General features: G+C 41.4%; 1 protein-coding gene across 2 annotated transcripts in view; it reads right to left on the bottom strand.

The window, feature by feature from the left end:
* The window catches only part of med25 (mediator complex subunit 25), a 38,321-nt gene that overhangs the window by 18,774 nt on the left and 1,403 nt on the right, over positions 1–18,144 (bottom strand). For both annotated transcript variants that reach the window (XM_084328585.1, XM_084328584.1), the window contains exons 2-11: positions 14,023–14,172; positions 13,344–13,389; positions 13,095–13,219; positions 9,105–9,203; positions 8,057–8,177; positions 7,724–7,880; positions 5,899–6,023; positions 4,086–4,161; positions 2,777–3,111; positions 1,548–1,649 (exon numbers count right to left, since the gene is read on the bottom strand). In XM_084328585.1, coding sequence (XP_084184711.1) covers positions 1,548–1,649; positions 2,777–3,111; positions 4,086–4,161; positions 5,899–6,023; positions 7,724–7,880; positions 8,057–8,177; positions 9,105–9,203; positions 13,095–13,219; positions 13,344–13,389; positions 14,023–14,147 — 1,311 coding nt within the window. In that variant the 5' untranslated portion in view covers positions 14,148–14,172. The remainder of the gene's footprint in view (positions 1–1,547; positions 1,650–2,776; positions 3,112–4,085; positions 4,162–5,898; positions 6,024–7,723; positions 7,881–8,056; positions 8,178–9,104; positions 9,204–13,094; positions 13,220–13,343; positions 13,390–14,022; positions 14,173–18,144) is intronic.

The raw sequence follows: 18,144 nt of genomic DNA on the forward strand, positions 1-18,144 counted from the left end.
ATTGGGACCCTCTCGAAAACGAGATACTGTATCTCAATGTGGTTTTCCCAATAAAGAATTTCAATTTATTTATTACATATGTACAGGGCTTTCCCTAAACAAAAATATAGGGTCGCAGCGCCACTATGACAACACGCCAGCGCCACCATGTGTTTTTGTAGTTTCTTTTTTTGCAGGGGCCAGCTTAGGAACAGACGCATCATTGTCTAATACGCGGTTGCTTGGTCCTCCGTTTGTGTGTGTGTGTGTGTGTAGGTGTGTAGGTGTGTAGGGTGTGTGTGTGTGTGTGTGTGTGTGTGTGTGTGTGTGTGTGTGTGTGTGTGTGTGTGTGTGTGTGTGTTTTCGTGTTCAACGTAAACTATTGTGCAAGCTTATACACTGTACTTAAATAAATAATTTATTTGGAACTTACCAATGTGTTATTTTTATTGAAATTGTTTTTAACACATCCTGCGACAAAAATGAGTTAGTCGTTATTTCCCGCCAATCTAATAACGCCAACAACGAGTTTACTCGTTTTTATGATCGTTATTTCCTTTATTCGCTATTGGCATTCATAATTCATCCAGGAAGGCTCCGGGAGCCAGCTGGACCCTGCCTGATATTTCAACGCCTCAATACCGCCGCCTGGTGGATTTCAGGCGAGTTTCACTCCACTCTAAACCGGATGTGGCGCTATGTGCATCGGGGAAAATCCTCCGGCAGAGATATCTTGTTATGTTGATCAAAACAAACACTCAAGTGCATTTCATCGCTTTCGAGACGCAAGAATCAATATGCTTTCTGCGTTTATTGCGTCATACAAACAGAAAATGGATCTAGCAGATCAACATCAAATAATTGGAATTTCTTTTCTCCAGACGCATCGGCCACAGGTAAGAGGAATCTAACGTTAATTCCAGCTCGATTGTCCATTTATTTCATTGCAATCCATCTGCTCAACGTATGATGTCGTACTAAGGAAAGCTGTTACTGACAATCAAGGAATCATAAACGACCCCCCCCCCCCCCCTTTCCTTCACGCATGATGGAGCATAATGTATACCGAGCATATGCATTTGAATTCTTTAATATAGCGTGTATAGGAACGAAACGATTATGTGTAATATGAGTCAAAAACATACTTATATTCACGACGGTACTAACACAACAATGTATGAATGGAAAAATATAACGTTCCCACATCCGGAACGATAGATACCCGATGTTGAATGGGCCATAGTAATGACGATATAGCTATAATATTTAAAAAGTTATAGCCCTGCAAAGAAGGTGAGCGACTCCATAGGCTTACAGCACTGGCAGAGAGTGGTATAAGATGGGCAAACTGCGTGGCACAGAATGTGTTAAGTTGCAGGAAATTACAACAAATGGCTTTCTTTATTGCAATTATTTCGCCCCCCTCCGGACCACGCCCTAGTTGAGACTCAGCATATATACTGTATACATACATACATACAGTACATTCATACTGTACATACATGCATACAGTACATACATACATACATACATACTGTACATAAATACGTCAAAATGGTACGTTTTACCTCTTGCCATTCCAGAACTCCGCTCCATGCTACGATCTTATTGGCTACCCCTGGCTGCTGTCCGATTGGATTTACATTGCCAGGTGGTCCAGACACACCAGGCTGGTCAGGAGACAAGAGGAAGACATGTTGTACAACATCAGCACACTTTCTCACACAGTGGGAGCTCAGGGTGCACTGTCAATCAAGAAAGACATTGCGACAATGAAATAAACAAGATACATTTTAAAAAGACATAAGTTAGTAGGACTAGTAGGTTATATGGGTATAGTCGTGTGTATACGCATTTTAGTCACACATTTCCAGATCAAACTTGTGATCTCATCAGAACATCCTTGAAAGACCCGACCTGTGATCCCAACGTGAAACAAACGGTTACCCTCAGCACCGCAAATAGAAAAGAGAAAGGAATGAAGACTTCTTTTCATTCTATAGTTGATTGACTGAGCTTGGTAGAAGGACAAACACTAGAGGCCATGTAAATACGAGTCTTTAAATGTATTTGCTGTAATATAATAAAATATTTGGGACTGTAATACGTTTGTAAATACTGGAGTTAAACACAGCTATATTCTGATTAATGATGATTAATACCAGTTTAATTTTGACTTTACATTTTACATTACTAGAGATCATACCCATCTTTAATACATTCATGTGCATAGGTCTATAAAGTGTCTGTGTTATAGATCTCAGCCTGCCTTTCACACTTGTCATTGGTGTTGAAAAAGGTTGGAAATATACTCCATGATACTTGAAAGTCACTAGGCATAGGTAATTGACCCTTGTGAAAACCACTATGCCCGTACGTCAGCTAACATTACTATATTACTCTACCGCAAGCCACTCGAATCCACGCGCCAGCCTGGAGCGGCCATGAGTTAATAACAAGCGCACCCAACTGAATGCTGGAGTTCACCGTGCGGGACTCGTGGGAGAGCGTCGGTGAAAGTAATTTACGAGCCGGTTACTTACGCCTGGCAACTTTCAAGTGTCATGGAGTATTTTCCCACCACTTTTCAGCATCAATGGCAGTGAGAATGGCATTTGGTAAAGTAAGCGGAGATCAGCTGAAAACACACCGTATACACCTATGAACACAACATGCGTTTTAAAACAGGGGCAATCTCTGGTGACGAGAGGCTGGTATAGTACTTGAATGAAAAATAATAAATGTAGCGATATTGATATGTTCAAAAATATCACGGGTTGGGTGTTGAAATGCTAACCATGATGCCCACTTGTGCCGAGGGCGGCGTCTGCTGATTGGCTGAGGGCTGTTGTTGTGGGGGTGCCTGTTGCTGTTGATTGGGCGTGAGCTGTCCCGGGGGAGGACCTTGCTGCTGCTGCTGCTGCTGTTGTTGTTGTTGTTGTTGTTGTTGTTGTTGTTGTTGTTGTTGTTGTTGACTGGGAGGAACTTGTTGCTGTGGCATCACAGGGGTGAGTGTTGTCGTGGTGACCGTTGACAAGCTGGGCTGACCAGATGGAGCCAACTTCACTCCAGCGACGGTTGGGAGAGTTGGCTGGCCACTGAACGGGGCACCTTGATTTACCATTCCTGGGACTGCAGGATGGAGAGAGAGAGAGAGAGAGAGAGAGAGAGAGAGAGAGAGAGACATTTGCCAAGTGCACTACATGTACAAGTCTAGTAGGAATGTGTACACGCATATTAGGAATATGTACAATAATCTAGCCTAGTAGGAATCTGTACAAGCCTAGTAGGAATATATACAATCTAGCCTAGTAGGAATCTGTACAAGCCTATTAGGAATATGTAGAATCCAGCCTAGTAGGAATATATATATGGGCCTAGTAGGAATATGCACAAGCCAGTCTTGTAGGGAATATATATATATATACAAACAAGCCTAGTAGGAATATATACAGGCCTAGTAGGAATATATACAAGCCTATTAGGAATATGTAGAATCCAGCCTAGTAGGAATATATACAAGCCTATAGGAATATGTAGAATCCAGCCTAGTAGGAATATATACAAGCCTATAGGAATATGTAGAATCCAGCCTAGTAGGAATATATACAAGCCTAGTAGGAATATATACAAGCCTAGTAGGAATATATAAAAGCCTAGTAGGAATATGTACAAGCCTAGTAGGAATATATAAAGCCTAGTAGGAATATATAAAGCCTAGTAGGAATATGTACAAGCCTAGTAGGAATATGTACAAGCCTAATAGGAATATGTACAAGCCTAGTAGGAATATATACGTGCCTAGTAGGAATATGTACACGCTTAGTAGGAATATGTACAAGCCTAATAGGAATGTATACGGGCCTAGTAGGAATATGTTCACGCCTAGTAGGAATATGACTCTGGCTGGAGTTAATGCTGATATTGGTACCATTTATAAAAAAAAAAAAAAAAATATATATATATATATATATATATATATATATATATATATATATAGCGAGATAAACATAGGATAAAACGTCACACTGAAGAACACACACACCAAGTAATGGTGCAGATCTAAAGTGTTGTTGACAAAAGGCCTGAGGAACACGGCTACTCACAGCGGCTCTTCTGGTTGTTGGCTGCTTCTACTGCCATCTGCGCAGCCGCCTGGGCTGCAGTCATAGAGGGAGCGTTCTGGCAGGAGGACAGCAGAGAAGGAGACAAACGCAGAGCAAAACTATTTACAGGAGGACAAAACACTTGCTTTTCGGGGCTCGTGGGAGTGTTTCTCACTCGCATTTGGGACTAAACATATATGAGCGCGAAAGAATATTTACGAGCAGAGTGTGTAAACATTACAACCTACCGCAATCTTTTACCAAGCCACTGCTAGAACCTTAAATAAATGTCATGGTTTCCAAGCTGATTTTTTAGAAACAATCTATATCTAGCTGTTCATTAAGCATTAAGACTTTGCCCTGTGAGTCACACTGTTTCTCTGTGAGGTGTTTATGTGTGAGCGCCACTCCCACCAACACATTCGTTTACAGAGAGGAGGCATGCTGTCAAAACAGCAGAAGGAACTAACATCCCAGCCTTATATCCGCCAAAAAAGCACCTTAAAAAATCGGTACTGGGGGATCATTTTGGATATCTAAAAATAAAACGACCAGGAGATTGGCATTTGACAAGACGGTTATCCAACATGCAGATGAAAAGTGACAGCCAACGGGTCCGATGCGTCTAAAATGGTTCGGCATCCATCCCTGTATGTAAAAACAAACTATGAATGAATTTATTTTAAACAGATGTTAAAAATACACACAGGATTTAAAAAACCCAATTGGGCCACAACCATCACATGCATTGCATTATTTGAGGAATTATCACACAATAAAGTCAGAGACTTATTTCCATTGTGATCCTCGTCTGTCACAGCAATAGTCGGCACAGGTATGTCTCAGCAAGGTGCAGACAACATTAGCTGTTGCTAACTAAGCCCCAAAATAGTTAAACTAACTCTGGAATAGCTCAGAGTGGAGCAGACCTCTGGACCAGTTAAAACAGTTAAACTAACCCTGGAGCAGCTCACAGCAGAGCAGACCTCTGGACCAGTTAAACTAGTTAAACTAACCCTGGAGCAGCTCACAGCAGAGCAGTCCTCTGGACCAGTTAAACTAGTTAAACTAACCCTGGAGCAGCTCACAGCAGAGCAGACCTCTGGACCAGTTAAACTAACCCTGGAGAAGCTCACAGAGGAGCAGACCTCTGGACCAGTTAAACCAGTTAAACTAACCCTGGAGAAGCTCACGGAGGAGCAGACCTCTGGACCAGTTAAACTAACCCTGGAGAAGCTCACAGAGGAGCAGACCTCTGGACCAGTTCAACTAAACCTGGAGCAGCACACAGCAGAGCAGACCTCTGGACCAGTTAAACTAACCCTGGAGAAGCTCACGGAGGAGCAGACCTCTGGACCAGTTCAACTAACCCTGGAGAAGCTCACGGAGGAGCAGACCTCTGGACCAGTTAAACTAACCCTGGAGAAGCTCACGGAGGAGCAGACCTCTGGACCAGTTCAACTAAACCTGGAGCAGCTCACAGAGGAGAAGTCCTCTGGGCGAGATTACACAAAATATCTCCCTCTCTGTACGTTCAGTGATCTGTAAGTAGCCAAACGTTGCACTATAAAAACGAACTGGATAGTTGATGATAATAAATATTATAAAATGTATTAGCTGTATTTGAAATATTCAAAAATCATCAAAATGTCTCACTGTACTCCTAAATGTCTTTGTCTGCTCCTGAATGTCTTTGTGTGCTCCTACATTTCTTCATTTAGGAGAATGTACTCCTTGGGAAGAAATAAAAGTTAGCGTCAAGCCCTGGCACTCTTTACTCTTACAATGTAACAATGTTGCTTAAAGTCATTACCTGATAAGGATGGCCTGCACTGATTGGTGGAAGGGCCTGCGGCCCCACCCCAAGAGGCTGGCTGACAGGCAGAGGCTGAGGGGGCAGGACAGGCTTGAGGGGCCCTGGTCCTCCACCGGAGGAAACTGAAGACAAGACGTTCCCCAATGAAAGTTAATGGATGGACAATCCTGACATCCCAGTTGCCATGTTATTTCAAGTGTATTAGCTCTTTATAGGTGCCCGGAAGGACATTGTGGAAGGTGTGTGGATGGTAGGGGTGGGAATGACCAGAGATGGACCTCAACGATACTAGCATGATACTCGAGTCACGATATTGTAATATCACAATATTTTTTCCAACTGCAAATTATGTCATCAACGAAAACCTTGGTTAACATCTGCAATACAAATATATATACATCATGTTTTATCTAATAATATAAGTTCAAGTTTTGTTTTATTTGTCACATATAATGTACATGCTTGTATATAATGAAATGCTTGGTTCTGTATGAGCCCCCTGAGATTGTGCTTCATACAGTAAAGTAAGTTCATACAGTAATGTTTTCAGTCTGTTCACCTCATGTCAATAATTTTTATTGCAGTACAACGGGATTGTATTTTTTTTATCCATACTTGCCGTCACTGTATCGATGTAAAATATTGTGATAATATTTCTGTATGGATTTCCCCCACCCCTAGTGGATGAATCTGGCATTGCGGTTAAAAGGTTTCTTAACCCTCTATGTCAAATACGTCCTTCAACCCCTAGTGGTATTTTATCATTATGGAACAACAGAGAAAAGGAAAGTCTATGTAAAATGTTTATCTTTTACCCTCTAAAGCCGACATAGACAATGGTTTGCCTGGACACAGTGTTATATTTTTGCCAGTTCTGAGCGTATTCTTTGAGTCAGTATCAAGTGTTGTATCTTTTATGATTCAGGGGAACCTAGCCTTTATGTCTGGTGCAGTGTAAAGTCACTATTGTTTTGTTGAATAACTCCATAGTTTACCAGGGGATTATTGTTTTTTTCAACTTGGAAAGTTCTATTTAGGTGTTTTGAACCTCCATGTGAAATTTGGTGCAAATACACACTTTTTTTCTGTGAATGACAGCCATTTATTTGGATATTGTTCATATTTGGACCAATATCTCACTACAATTTACCCCCGCCCCGTGCGAGGGATCCCAGGTCACTTACCCGTGTCTAAGACCTCTCTGGACAGTATATGGCAACCTACTGTAATACGTCAGCCATTGATTGAATTGGACTATTTAGGTGGAATAAGAGAATGTCTATGACAAAGGCGCCGCGTTTTTCTTTACGCTTGAGAAAAACTGCCAAGGAGGACTGCCCATTGTCAACACCCGGCATCAAGGTCAAGCCAACAGTTTGTTCCACCCATGTCCTCCACTGAAGGGACTGTGTTAAGTATGGGTGCCCCCCATGTTCAGTGTCATCATGAATTGTCTATCTATCCCACAATGCAAAGTGTTCCAAGATTTGCTACTAAACATTAGAGCTGCTATGTCAGTTAAGAAACGCTACAGCTAACACAAGTTAATGTTAAACAAAGATAGTTTAGCAACATTTGGTAGCCGACCAGTAGTTAATTTTTTTTTTTAGCAAATGTTAGCGCCAGCTCAAGCAGACGGCAAACTCTTTGCATTGTGGGGTAGATCAGGACGGATAACATCATACTGTGTGGGGGAGACCTTGGCTTTTCAATCCATTTACCTAGTGTGAGCCCAATCGAATACAGATTTCACAAGTTATAGTGGTTATGGGCAGACAGGCACAGACACACATCAGTGATTACAACATCCCAATCTCCTCACCAGGAAGTGCGATGCCCCTGACCAGGACCATATGGAAGGGGTCTTGGCTGTAGTCTGGATGAGGTTCCCCTGGTCCACCCACCGGTGAAGCCCTCTCATACAGAGCCCTCAGAGCTGGTAGTTTCCGTGGTGCCACCACAGAGAAATTAATCCCTTTCTAAAAAGGAACACACACACACGACTCTTGAGACAAGTTGCTACTGTATATGAGAAGAACTATACAGTGTTGTTAACCCATTGAAACCGGGAAACACATTTGTGTGTGTATATGCAGGCTATATAATGCATTAATAGCAGGCCTTTTTTAGGTCTAAATGGGTTGAGGCGACTCACATCTCTGATGATCTTGACCAGGCCGTCGGCCGTGCAGCCAGTGTAGCTGACACTCTCCACCGCAGGCAGCAAGTAGGGTGGAGAGTTACAGAGAAGGACACACACCTTGTGCGTTTGACCTCTGGAAGTAGGTAAATGGTGAATAAATGGTAAATGGATGCAAAGCGGTCATTCTCGAAGTCAACTTCCTGTCTGTTGTTGCTACGCAACTGCAGCGTAGGGGGAAACTGCCCCGCCTGGTACATTGTGTACACTTCATTTAGTGGAGAAACGGATCTTAAAGCGGCAAATTAAAGACAATCAAGCGGAATTTTCTTCAGTCCTTCACAATGCCAAAGAGCTGCTGTGTTACGCGTTGTACTAATGACAAAAACAGAAATCCAAATCGCAAGTTTTATACCATTACGGAGGAAAAAGTGGCTGGTGGCTAACATTCGGCTAACTCGCTCTGATGTTGTGGTCGTGGTAATCAGGGGGAGCTTATTTGACCCATATCTCGCCTTAGAATCACCAGAAAGGCTTTCGAAATAGTGAAATGCCATGTTGGCCTCAATATTTTCAAAACAAATCGTATGAAAATGTTATGAAATGAACAAGAATGTGATAAAACATGTAATAAAAACGGAGCTCAACGCATGGATTTGATGGTAGGAATCCGTATGGTCCCCCTATACCAAGATGGCGGCGGTCTCGTGACATCAGAGTGTCTTCGAGAATTGCTAACAGCTAACGCTAGCGTAGCAGGCGAATGTAAAGCATTCATTCCGAAGGTTACATCACAGATGCTTGAAATATTCTATCAATGCCCGTCCCTAGTGAAAATGTATACAAAATACATTATCATTTGGTTTAGATGCTTTTTCCTTGTAAAATAATCAATATTTGAAGTCGGGGGGTAGGGGGGGGGGGGGGTGGGGGGTGCATCCCTCTGTCTTTAGGGGTCAAAGGTTAATAACAATTGCACCGCTGCTTTACTGGACACTGGGGCCGCTTTCAAAATGTGGTTGTTGTACGACTGGGTCAGTGTGTGGTCGTGCACTTGACGTACATTTGCTCCCTCATCTTCTTAAAGTCATCAAAGAGCTGCAGGGCCACCGAGAGCCCCTCTGCGATGAGGCTGCAGCTCTCCGCTCCACCTCCCATGAACCTGCGTCGACAAACAAGGTCACGTTTTTAATGATTCAAAGATTCAGTGCAATGAAAATTGTGTTTTACTTTTACAGAAGGTATGTTGATGTAACATTACAAAAAAGTATGACTAAAAAAGCCCTTTGATCTCTATCCCCCTGGATATCAAAAGAATCAAACCGCGTCAGATACCCAATCTGCTTCCCTGAAGAGATTGCATAATCTACTCAGGTTACCCTGATTGGCCCATCAGTCAGTTGTCAGTTGTTGTAAAGGATATCGACTAACTAGTCCTAAAACAAGTAATGAAACTAGTTACAATAGAGAGGCCATATCCCTCCCCTTCCGCTGGACCACCGTGGGACCCTATTGACCCATCTCAAACCTCGCCCTCTTTTCTTGATCCTCCATTAACAGCTGTTGCTTCCCGTGATTGGAAGATCAATAAAGAGGACAGGGTTTGAGATAGGTCAATTTAGATAGTCAATGGCAAGAGACAAATCATTTTGGAATTACACATATCGATGGCTGAAACGCAAAACCTTCTATCTGCAAAATTTATGATTTCACTTTGGATGATGAGAAACCTCCTATCTGCACCTATTCAGTCCGTCTGCAAGATATTTTCCAAAAGCAGTGTATTGTATTGGATATCCTTGAAAAAATATCATTCTGCAAGAAACACATTTTTCTTTTGTTTTCTCAAAAAAGTTAAAGATTTTCTGATTTTGAGTTTCGATATGATGTTTGTCCATTTAAAAGTGTAATTGTCAGCTAGCTAATGTTATGTTCAACTCAAACCTTTCTCTCAACTCACTCAGCCTTAGGTCCACACCAATCTGTATTTAGAGTTAATCACAGAACTATTGTTACATTAGTTACAAATTACATTATATCTGTATTAGATGATAAGCACTGTGCTGCCCTTTTTGTGAATCTATCAAAAGCGTTGACATACCATAGTTGATCATTATTTGCTCCAAAAATTATGTAATATTGATATAGGTAGAAAGGCATGCAACTGGTTTCAGGATTATTTGTTTGAAGGATGTCAGTGCGTGAAGTCCAGAAATTCCACAAATCGAAGTTTGTGCAGATTCAGTAACAAAGGGTGTTCTGCAGGGTTCAATTTTAGGTCCAGTCCCCTTTACCTACATGTAAGTGATATTGTCTCCTCATTGAAAGGTTCTCAGATCCATCTATATGCGTGCCATGAAGAACCTGCAGCTTTCATTTAATGCCCTCCAAAAAGCTCTTATTAATCTTAAACTGGTTTTAAATGCAAATATAACCATATTTATGTTCATATAGTTTTTGTATGCAAATAAAACTAAATTCACACCCCCTCAACCTACTGAGAGTTGGTCGTTCTCAGAGAGGGTGCATCAAAAAAGAATTATACATCTGAAGCTGGAAGAATTACACTCCTGACATTAATATTCCACAATAAGAATTGTGTTACTGAATTAAGGTCATTGTACCGGATCTTTAAAATGCTTTTCCTATTGCAGTGTTTCTTACAGGTTATATTTCGAGGGCTTGGCGCAAAAGGGGCGTAAGTAAAATAAAATAAAGTTGACCTTGTAAGTGACATTTTCAGAATTTTACAGGAGAGCAAAAACAAACCTTTCATTGATTGTAATTATTTCATTAACAACAACATATTTGAGCCATCTACACTTTTAGAGATTAGGCTAAAAGGAATTCATATACCGGTAAACAAATATATATAATTTATTTTATATATATATATTACATTTGAGCCAAAACGTCACTTACGCCTTTTTTGCGCCAACATTTTATTACTTTTTCTTTGTTCTTAAGGTGTAAGTGACATTCAAAAAATATGTGATACTGGAACTAGCTAGCGAGCTAATTAGAGTGAGCTAGCGCAAGCTAACTAGACAGCTAGCTTGTATGGTAAACAAAATATTGATAGCTGTTTAGTTAGAAGCTAGTGCTATCTAGATAGATAACAATCAGCATGCGAAAATTATGCATTTGGTCAATATTTGTTTTCAGATTTATCATTTAATACTCAATGTTGCCATTATACAGCCATTTCCTCACCATCAGAATAATGTTTTTCACTTCATCATCTGTGGGTATATCAAATTCTCCAATTATATGCAGTAAGACTTGTTCTGCAGTGTACTTTTGTCTTCTTTGCCTAAAGTGCGCAATTTTTCTGCACTAAAGGGCTGAAGTGCAGCTCTTGTATGAATTGTCATTGCACTAAAGGCGTAAATGCACTTGACCTACACTTACGCCTTTTGTGCACCAAGCTCAATGCACTTACGCCTTTTTTGCGCCAAACTCAATTGAAGGTTTCCACTTAAGCCTTTATGTTTTCAGCCTTTATTTGAAAAAGTTAAATGTATAGTGAACTTATCTTTTTACCATTTGATAGGTCATCAAGAGCTTTAAAATGATATATAAAACAAATTTTCGCCCGAGGTGTCACTTACGCCCCTTTTTCTCCAAGCCCTCGATTTGTGGTGGCAACAAGCCAGAAAGAAAGAGATAGTCAAGAGAGTGAAAAGGACAATATATGAGATTAGTTTGAGGAAATTTGTCATCTTATTTGCCACCACCACAAATAAATCAATGTATTGGGGAAAAACTGGATTGATAATAAGAAAAGTTGATATCACAACAGAAATACTGTAATAAAATAGTGATCGTTTAGATTCTCCAGACATTATCCATAACTGCAAGTTTTTGTGATGTTTTACCTCTTAACATGCAACGGGCCATATTCGAGCCGACGTGCCCACGGCCGGAACGCACAAAGTCACAGCACTTTGCAAGCGTCTAGCGGCTCGGGCTGCATTTTCCGCCCAACATATAAATTACCGAATTAAAGACCACCCCGGACTCCCGACGCTCCAAAACTGCCAATCATCCGCTGATGGCGGAAATGATTGAGCAGCGTTGTAGCCAATGAGTGTAGCTTTCCAATGATACCCCACGGGGGAGGGTGGGAATACGGGATCTAGGTGAAAGTTGACGAGCGAAAACCAGAAGTGAATTACATTTCGAATGAATGGCCGTGGACGAGGAAATGGAATTCTGCAGCTTTTTTTTTTTTTTTTTTTATTGCACAAGGTTTACCTGGATCTCTCCCAAAGACCCATTTCTGAACGGATTTTTATAAGATTTGGACCTGTACTACATAAGACTTCAGGCTATGGACCCACAATGTTTTCCAGCTGATACCTATTTTATTTTATTATCTTATTTTTTTGGGGGCGGGTATTGCAATTACTACAGAAAATTGTGAGTATACAAGTTCAAGTTCAACTCAAGTTCAGACCTCTGTTACTCTATTAGCACTAAAAGTGATTTTCCTTTTTTGCATTAGTAACTTCAGAATGTTATCTTTCAAAAGAGACCAGGCTCATGCATGTGCTATAAGTATAAAGTATAAAGATAAGCTTTGCAAAAATAGTATGCAGTCCTCAAGTTCAAGTAAAAGAAAATGGCCACTTTTCTGGGTGCCTGTAAGAGGTTAAAATGTTATTATCTAAAGGCTTGAGTGTTCTTTGTACTCACAATTAAAGACAGTGGAGAGATGTTGTGTATTTTCAGGTGATTCATAACCATATTATGTAGTATGTATACTCACAATTATGTGCCCCCGGTGGTACAGTATTGATTGCCTATCTGACTGCAAGCATGTTTGCTGTTCAAAATGTATCGTTCTTCGTCTGTAGGAATCAACTATTTCTCCATATCATTTCAAAACGTAACTCTAATTGTTCCATCTCAAACTATGCCCTCTTTTCTTGACCCTCCATCACAACTGTACAAGGTTGTGACTAAGTGTCAGAGCAAAGCAACAGTTGTGATTGGAGGATCAAGAAGAGAGAGGGTGGAGTTTCAGATCAATTCCATGTTTCCAACGTACTGTATGCTGTCGATCCAGGACACGAACTCGAAGGCGGAGCTGGTCGGAGCGTGGCACTGGACGTACGACTCTGGAGCGCAGTCCACCGTGTTGAACACCACCAGGCCATACTGTGTCCCTCCATACTTGAGACAGGAAGAGCAAGAGAGACAGAGACAGACAGAGCGATAGTGTTTCACTTTACTCTTTACATAGAGTACAAGAGCAAGAATATTGTGGAAAAGAAAAGGAGGAGAAAACAAAGCTCACATCTCCACCAAAGTCTGTTTCTGCTGGAGGGCCTCCGTTGAAGTATCTGTGATAGAGACGAGACATTCAGTCAAGACTCTAGCTGGCAGACCCAACCTCTACTGTGCTCAACCACATACCGGTAGTATGATGTTGGGTGAAAATACGGTAACATAGGACAGAAAACAAAATGCTTGTTTGTAAAGTGCAATGTTTATAATCCCAGCACTGGTTTGCATATGGATTTTCCTCAAATGGAGCTACGCAATCTGACACGTGACAGCATTTGCAGGTGACTGGCCATGCGAAAGTTAAGTGACCAGTGGGTAACTTCAATTAGGGAAACCCATAGGAACCCACATTTTTGCATGGCAGGTCACCTGGAAATGCAATCATGTGTCAGATTGCGTAGATCAGTTTGAGGAAAAGATTATAAACATTGCACTTTACAAACGATTGAATGAATTTTGCAACTTCGCCACCATCAGCACGAGGCAGTGTAATAACAAACTTAACAAAGCCAACAAAGTAATTTCATGTCTTTACATTACATTGCGCGCAATTAGAAGCATTTGTTTACTGGTCTATGGTATTTCCATCCAACCTCATACTATGCGATAGAGATTGAGTATACCGGCTAATAGGCTATCAAGACTCAAGGAAGGAGGAACCCATCAAAGAATATTCAGTATTCACTTACTCAATAGCTGGCAATATATAATGTTTTCGGAGAGATTCAAAGTAGGGGCCAAGGTTTGCCGTCCCTTCAATCACAAACACCACGTCTGCCACCTGGTTTGGACCGGGCTTTGTGGACGGCTCCATCAGTGCCGAACCCGCCACCTCAAGTCTACACATGTAGAAGCAAGAAATTATACAAACTTTAGGAGACCTCTGGGAATTAAGCAATAGTATCCAGCTGCAGAGCCGCAGAGCGGCGCTCTCAGGACCGGCGCTCTGAGGACCGCTCAGCAGTGCCACCCACCCAATGGCTGAATTGGGTCACGAGACCGTCACGAGACCGCCGCCATCTTAGCGCCACCCACCCAATGACTGAATTGGGTCACGAGACCGCCGCCATCTTGGGGAAACAATCTGATTATTATGTGAGCAAAAAAGAAAAGAGAAATCTATAAAGTATATATTTTACTCATACAGTGTACATCCTCTGGCCTGTTTGTAGAACTTCCCTGTGTTGTTGACAAAGATAAACCTTATTGATATGAAGTCTGAATAACATGAGGATGCCGTCATTATTGCACTACTGAGTTATTTGCTGCTATGTTTCAATATTATAAGAAGAATTATAATAATACTTTTGAGTTTTTTAACAGCAGAAGCTTATATGCCAACCATCAAAACATTAAAGAATATTTGGAGCAATTCCATAAATCTTTCAATATCATAGCAATATCCTAAACTTGGTTTAGCTCCGAGAAAAAAGTTGACTTTGAGTTGAATGGATATGAACTCAATTATATTAACAGGATTGGGAAAAGAGGTGGGGGTGTAGCCCTATATATAAAAATAGGCTCAAATATAAGGTTGTAGAATGCATGTCAACTACCATTGACAACTTGATGGATTGTATCTCAGTAGAGATCTGAGAAACGTGATTGTCAGTTGTGTATACACAGAGCTCCAGATTCCAGCATTGAATTGAAGCATTCAAAGACTGCATGGAGGTGTTATTTGCCAAGACTCAGAAGGTTACATTCATCTGCAGGGATAAATCACTGTACATTCTATATTGCTCACTAGTATACCATTCTGAACTACTGTGTGTGGAGATTTGGGGTAACACTTATAAAAGTAAAACCATTATGCACACTACAAAAAAGAGCAATTAGGATTGAATGGCCCTTCTAAGGTTTCTCTCCTCCACATTGCCTGTGGTGCATTTCTTCCTATTGCTAGGTTTTAGTGAGTTTTTCCTTACCTTCACGTGGAAGTCTGGGAGTGTTGCATTTATTTATTTTGCATTTATTTTAAAAAATGTGGACTTTATGGTGTTCTATTGTTTTGTTCTTGACTTATTGTGATGTTTCTTCTTGACTTGTTTAAAGAAGATGTGTCCGGGGCGGCTAGGTGGTGCAGTGGGCAAGGCACTCACCTCCAATGCTGGAGAGGCTGGGTTCGAACCCAGCGCTCCACATTGCTTTCAGTTTAGCTGGTCGTCCGCACTAATACAATTGGCAGTATTAGGGGGAGGGAAACTGATGGGTGGGGATCGGACGTTGTGGACAGCGACTCCTACAGGTCGGTTGGTGCGCCTGCGCAGTAGAATCAAGAAGCGACGGGGGCGGCGTCCCTCCAAAGCGCAGACCCCTGACGCTGAAAGATCGCGCTGCGCAGGTGAAAAGATGCGACGGCTGCTACCTCGAGTATCAGAGGGGACTCGTGGAATGTATGGCTTAGTCCACATTGCAGCCGGCTTGTGGGAGGCAAGAAACAGCGTTCGAGACAGGATAGGGTTGAATTGGATGATACGAAATTGGGATGGGAGAAAAATAGAAAATGGGAGAAAAAGTGGATAAAAAAAAAAAAAAAAAAGACGTGTCCGGCCCATGGGGACATTAACGTGTGTTGTCGGGCCTTACAAATACATTTTATTTCGATTTGATTATCAATAAAGTAGGATATCTGGAAGACACAAACACACTATTTTTTAAATCACATGCCATGAAACTCGGGGACCTGGCTGAATTTAAGACTGCACAAATCATGTTTTAAAGCACGAAACAATTCACTCCCGGGTAACATCCAAAAAATTCTGTGATTTTTAGACTCTTTTTATATCACAAACAGTACTGTATTTGCAAATCTGGTATGTCATAAATGTATAGATGTAGCAGTACTGTCTATCTGTATGTCGTGTACTCGTGTATGTCATATATGTTATGATGAATTGAAAATGGGGGACCCTGATGTAAACAAGACGAAAGTCTTTCTCTGGTCTGCATCCCCTTAAAGGGGAACTCCAACATTTTGGGAAATTAGCTTATTTAACATCTTCCCTGGAGTTAGACAAGAAGATACATACCTTTTTTGTCTCTGTGCGTGCATTTTAGCTTTGGGAATAGACGCTCCGTTAGCATAGCTTAGCTTCATCACTGGAAGTGAGGCAGGACAGTAGCCTTACAGTGCCTTACAGTGTATTGCAAGGTCTGACATTGACCAAACTTGATATGCATGACCTTGGTGGGCTCTAGGTCAACTCCTGAAAAGGGGGTCAATGTCAGACTTTGCAATCAAAAGTTAGGGGGCTAATAACCCTTGCCATAATTTCAGTGCGCCCCCTAACTTTTGATTGCAAGGTCTGACATTGACCCCCTTTTCAGGAGTTGACCTAGAGCCCACCAAGGTCATGCATATCGAATTTGGTCAATGTCAGACCTTGCAATACACTGTAAGGCACTGTAAGGCTACTGTCCTGCCTCACTTCCAGTGATGAAGCTAAACTATGCTAACGGAGCGTCTATTCCCAAAGCTAAAATGCACGCACAGAGACAAAAAAGGTGTGTATCTTCTTGTCTAACTCCAGGGAAGATGTTAAATAAGCTAATTTCCCAAAATGTTGGAGTTCCCCTTTAACAATTGTGTGTATTGAGCTGTACTGTCTGTACTGTACCCATTCTGCAATCTGTTAATAAAGTTTTCAATCAATCAATCAATCAATCAATCGAGAGGAGAGTTACAATTTAGAGGAGAGTCTAACTTCAAGAAACAGGCTGTTCATTCAACAATGTATGTATATTTCAGTTTGTGGAGTGAATATGAGTTGCATAAGATAATAGAGTGTGAAGGGGTAGGACTATATACGTTTACACTTCATCCTACTCCTGCTTGTTTGTTTTTTAATCTGTTTATTACTTGTTTTTTTATTATTATTTATTTTCAATTTATGTTCGAAATAAATAAACTCATTCATTCAAGATATTGTGTGAGCAAAAGTATAGTTAATTTACTCATACAGCTCACAGCGCGGCGCGCCCGCACAGTGCAATACTCCAATTCAGCCATTGGGTGGGTGGCGCTGCTGAGCGGTCCTCAGAGCGCCGGTCCTGAGAGCGCCGGACCTGAGAGCGCCGCTCTGCGGCTCTGCAGCCTTCTCGAATTAAGAGGTGGATAATTGAGGGTTTTAACACTATATGGACATGAACACTTGAAACACCAAGCAATGCTAGAAGGGGCTAGTTTGACATGAATTAGTACTCGTCCTGGTGTAGTTCTCTTTTTTCACTCCAGGACCCAAAATAGCGATTTTGCCTCACACCATGGGACCCAGGCTCATTGAAACACAGTACTACCTGACAGATGCAAGGTAAAGGTCTGCGATAAATTTTCGATCCTGATTGTTTGAGAACCCAGGGTTAGTGTATATGCAATGCATGTTGTGGATTAGTCTTACACTATTATTCCACACTTTCTCGATCCCATAATGTTACTTCCATAATTATCAAACATGTTAGCTAATGTAAGTGCTGTGATATTGCAGTTTATGAACTGAAAAGCTATCTGGCAAGCTATATTGTCTCGTGTTTGATCACCTTAGATTACTCACTTTCTTTTTGGTTGAGCACCTGCCTCCCAAAATGTGTCTGTTTGAGCCTGAGGTTGTGTTGGATACAGAAACTTCTCACACTAATGGCAGAGCATTGCTGGACACCCATCTGGCTGCGACTTGACTGAACTCTCTGTATGGGTCTTAATACCAGCTTCCAACAATTATTCAATAAGATTAGCATATGTTTCCATTGCAGCCATGGTGGCCTATTTATCACTGTGTCGGTAACGGGGCTAACGCATAGAAGGTTACCAA

Source organism: Notolepis coatsorum, assembly GCF_963971535.1.
Source record: "Notolepis coatsorum genome assembly, chromosome: 14".
NCBI lineage: Eukaryota > Metazoa > Chordata > Actinopteri > Aulopiformes > Paralepididae > Notolepis > Notolepis coatsorum.